Genomic DNA, 5,084 nt, shown 5'->3' on the forward strand with positions numbered 1-5,084 from the left:
ACTGCTTGGCCCATTTCTATCTAGCCTCTTCTAGGCTAATTCTCGCACCTGGACTAGCCCATTTCTAATCATCTGTGTAAGCACCCCAAGGTGCACTTACCAGGAAGATTCTAGCCTACGTCCATCCTGGGTCGGAATTTCATCGCATGTGCCTGGAAGAGCAAAGCAGGGCCTCTGCTCCAGAGAGCAGAGCTGTCGAGTCTACCCAGGAGAGCTGAGCCTGGCTTCTCTGCTCCAGAGCAGAGCTGTCAGAATCTCTCTGGGAGCAGAGCAGAGTCTGAGCTCACTTCCTCTTCCTCCCAACATCCTATTCTGTTTACTCCTCCCACCTATGTTTTAACCTATCAGGGCCAAGGTGTTTCTTTATTGCTTAACCAATAAAATCAACAGATTGATATATGACACTCCCACATCAATAATGTCTAGGGAAACTCTCATAACCCTTGCCATAAGTAGATATCAACTTTATTTTCTTTATTATTAAAACTATTTTGTCCTTAACTCCAGAGATTGACATAGATATTCTCTTCCAATTATCTTGCTTACACAAATAGTATGAAGTAAAGATACAGGACAATCTGTGTGTAAGTAATAACAAGCATGATAGAGTCACTTAAAATTTATTGGTATCAGTTTTACCACTCATTAAACATCATTGTGTTTGCTTCTGACAAAGGTCTCTAATGTATATACTACTCGACCACTCACTTTCTGGAACTTCACATTGAGTGACAATACAAAAAAGCTATCAAATCTTTGTACGTATGATAAAATTATGAGATATTTCGATTCCTCATGCAGAAAAGGAGAAATTCAAATACAGCGATGGAGTTATGGCTCATAATAAAAGGGCCTAATGTGGGGAAGCACATAGAAATGATGGCTGTAATATTCATTATCCACCCTTTATTATCATATACAAAAGCATTCCAACCCTGTAAGATGGAGGAGAGGGTATACAAACCTAGAAAGGTGAAGACCAGGACCAGGATGCTCTGAGTGGCTCTAGACTCAGGGGATACACTAAAAGAAACATGAGAGCTATGGATATGTTGAACCCTTTGCTTGTGCCTGTATAAAATGACAACCATAAATCCACCAGACCAGGCAACTATCACAGAGAACAAAACTTCAGAGAATACACAGAAAACTGTATACAATGAGCTTGCGACTTCATCATAACCTACATTGGAGCAATATGCCAAATCTATTTTGTGTGTCAGGTTTTTGCTGTTCCCTTTGATATAAAGATACACAGGAAAAATCATATTTATTACCATGTACAGGACCCAGCAGAGGGTAATATAGAGTCCAATGTGCTTTGTAGTTTTGGCTTTCAGAAGCATACAACAGGAGTCACTGGGACTGATGGTGATGGCCTGAAATACACTTAAGAGACAGGTGGTGCCAGTGGACATGTTCCTACCAAGTCTTTGAACATACAAAAGAACTGTACAACCAAAATCACTGATAAGCCATTGCATCCCAAAAGCCTGTATTGTCATTAGCACACCTTTAGAAACAATAATCAATGAGTTGGCTGTGAACAGGTGTGTGAAAATCAAATCTTTTGTCTTTAACTTCTGTTTAATGAAGTAATGGATAAGATAGTAGGAAAGAAGAGAAAAATTTCCAAGAATTCCAATTATGCTCTGAAATAAGAACACTATTGCTATTACCAAATCCTTGACATCCATTGTGTCATTTAGTACATTTTGACTATATAAATTATTGTAATGATCTGTCGGTTAAGGAAAATTAGGAATTGAAATTTCCATAGGTATAGTATGGGTGTACCTGAATTACTTTTGCTCGAGACTGCAAAACCAATATGTACAGCACACCAAGTCATTTTCTCAAATACAATTTATTTTGGCCGTAGTAGTAACTCTTCAGAGGACAGCTGAAGTATTCAAATGTACACGCTCACTAAGGAATAAAAAAGGTAATAATGCCAGTGCTTTCATTGGATCTAATATCTGGAACATGGTGCCATAGCAGAAATGTAAAGTAGGAAACAGCAGCTATTTGTAACCACAGACATAAGCAGGCATCTTACAGAATGGAAACGGTGATCACATTGTAGTCAATATTTTGGAATCTGAAAACCTGTAAGTTACTGGGGAGAATATAAATTTACATTTCAATTTATAGCTTTCCTTTTAAAATTCAAAAGCCATTCATAAAAATTAGCATCTAACTTTAGATTCCACCACACTTCTTTTAGAGTGCATAGCCTTCGTTGATACTCACACGGCACTGTCATCTGCAGCAGCATAAAATAAAAGATAAAGTAATTCATAAAAACTATATGCAGTGAAATAGAAATTAAATAGGAAAAATTGTTGATTTTACATTATGAGACCAATTACACAGAGCACAACACAAGTCAGCAGTTATCCAGTCTCTAAATAGGCTAACATCAATAGGAACTCATTTTCCAACAACCTCACCTCACCCAGTAATATAGCAGAACACTATTATCAGTGACACAGTTTGGGATTGTACAGGGTAAATGACAATTTCATATTTCTATTTTTTGATAAAGGACTTTAGTAATGGTCTCACTCTGTAATGTATACTGACCTGGAATTCAGCAAATATCTAAATAAGCCTCTAGATTCTTGACTTTGTCATACACCATTATTTTTTTTCTTGATCCTTTCAATGAGCAGGTAATCGATGCTTTATGTGTTTTTTTATTACTGCTGCTTTTGTTGTTCTTAGACTATCACCCATCACAAAAATGTAATGGAAATTGTGGAGTTCTGATTGATATGAAGTTAGAGTCTCTACAGGACAAATATCACATAGACACAACCATGAAAGACCATGGATATACCTGTGATGCAAATTATGAGTTCATTATGATGCTTATTAGAATGCCATCCAGAGCCTTTGTTATACTTATTTTGTTGGGAGCACAAAGGCCCTTGTACCCACATATCTCTAGGGAAACCAGAAATGCTAAATATACAAGACTACCTTTTTCATGGAAAAGATATAAAATCTGTCTTTCCATCCAGGAATCTGAGAATTGGAGGTGATGGTAGCACACTCCTTTAATCCCAATACTCTGGAGTCAGAGGCAGGAGGATCTCTGTGAGTTCGAGGCCAGTATGATCTATAAGAACTAGTTCCAGGACAGGCTCCAAAGCTACAGAGAAACCCTGTCTTGAAAAACAAATAGCCTGGTGATCTACATTATCTGCTGAACCATGCCCTATCAGTCTCTCACAATCAAGATCAGAGATGTCTAATACCCTAAATGACACTAATATTGTACAGCTAGAGGTTCCCCCAAGCTCTCACAACAAAAACCAAGAGGTGGCTAATAGCCCTTTGACCTCTATGTTATTTGTATGTCTGACTCAAGGCCAGTTCCTTCCTAAGATCCTTAAGCTAAAATGGGTAGCATGTCTACAGAAACCATCTTTTTGGAAGAATTTCATGTAGCCTCAGTTGAGTCTCAATCCAATTGTGTTTCCTCATGCAGCAGGAATTGTACAACACCAGGAACATTTTCCCATTTCATCTTGTGTTGAAATAACTGGAAATAAACTGCCTGACATCAGACTTCCAAAGGTTTGATTCAGAATGACTTAAGTCACTCTTAGTTGAGATTTTATTCTCACCTCCTTGTATATTGCTGCAGGTTTTAACACCTGAAGACACTCCTTCACTTATTGATGCTTTATTAAACTTTGTAATGTTTGATAATGAAATCAACAAGGAAGGAAATTTATCAAAGTACAGAGTTGTACCAAGGACAATTAAAACTCACTGTGGTTGTGAACTTCTAAAGTTTACACACCTGGGAAACTTGGCTGGACACACTGACCTGAGGCTAGTGCATACCTGTGAGGACAGAAAAAAATGTTCACCATCACAAAAAAGTACTCCAACATATAAGCAGTCAAGGGCTGGAGTCATTTCGAAATTAATGGAGAAGTGGAAAGAATTCTCCATTTGAGAGTCTGGTAGAAGGACTGCACCCATTGTTCAGTACAGAGAAGGAAGAGACAATGAGAAGCGAGAGAACTTTCTGGATTCCCACTGACACTATGAAATGTGTGGGCCATCCCTGGTAACAATATCTTTCCGTTTCCAGTGGCTAAAACTGCTTCCAGAGACATAGGACTATTTACAGAAATGCACAGTGTGCTCACATTTGTCACACAACTGAAAACATGTTCTCACTAATAAGTACTTACTAAATATTTCATTGAGTTCAAAAACATACTGGAGCTAAATTGAAAACTGCCAATAGAGTTGCAATTAGAAATTACTGCATAAACCTGTTCATTTGGCAACATGTTTCAGGTAGACAGTGGCATTGTCTTCATTGCTGAGATAAGACTTGAGGGAAAGCTTGTGTAATAATTCTCCAGATTCTTTAAGGGTTGTAGCAGTGAAAACAGAGGAGCTAGACAACTCTGAGCTACCTCCTTACACTTGTCAGAATAGCCAAAATCAAAAACACCAATGAAAACCTATGCTGGAGATGATGTGGAGTAAGGGAAACACTCATATATTGTTGGTGGGAATGCAAACTTGTGCAACCACTTTGGAAAGCAGGGTGGCAGTTTCTCAGGAAACTGGGAGTCAACCTACCTCAGGATCCCGCAATTTCCACAGTTGGGAATATACCCAAGAGATGCCCAATCATACTACAAAAGCATTTGTTGAACTATGTTCATAGCAGCACTATTTGTAATATCCAGAACCTGGAAACAACCTAGGTGCCCCTCAATAGAAGAATGGATAGAGAAGGTGTGGCGCATATAAACTTTAGAGTTCTACTCAGCGGTAAAGAATAATGGCATCTTGAATTTTGCATGCAAATGGATGGAAATAGAAAACACTATCCTGAGTGAGATAACCCAGACCCAAAAAGAGGAATATAGTATGTACTCACTCATAAGTGGATTCTAGCCATAAACAAAGGACATCGAGACTACAATTCATGATCCTAGAGAAGCTAAATAACAAGGTGAACCCAAGGAAAAACATATAGTCATCCTCCTGGATATTGGAAGTAGGCAAGATTGCCGGGAAAAGTTAAGAGCACGGGGATGGAGGTG

The 5,084-nt window shown here is 38.4% G+C and overlaps 1 protein-coding gene across 1 annotated transcript; it reads right to left on the reverse strand.

The window, feature by feature from the left end:
* Nucleotides 1–773: 773 nt before the first annotated feature.
* On the reverse strand, nt 774–1,697 carry LOC126494765 (vomeronasal type-1 receptor 4-like). The gene has a single exon (XM_050132179.1). It carries the CDS (start codon nt 1,695–1,697, stop codon nt 774–776), a length of 924 nt encoding a protein of 307 aa, XP_049988136.1.
* Between the last annotated feature and the right edge of the window lie 3,387 nt (nt 1,698–5,084).

This window comes from Alexandromys fortis, unplaced genomic scaffold (assembly GCF_014885135.2).
Source record: "Alexandromys fortis isolate MF-2015 unplaced genomic scaffold, M_Fortis_MF-2015_v1.1 scaffold_396, whole genome shotgun sequence".
Taxonomy (NCBI): Eukaryota; Metazoa; Chordata; class Mammalia; order Rodentia; family Cricetidae; genus Alexandromys; species Alexandromys fortis.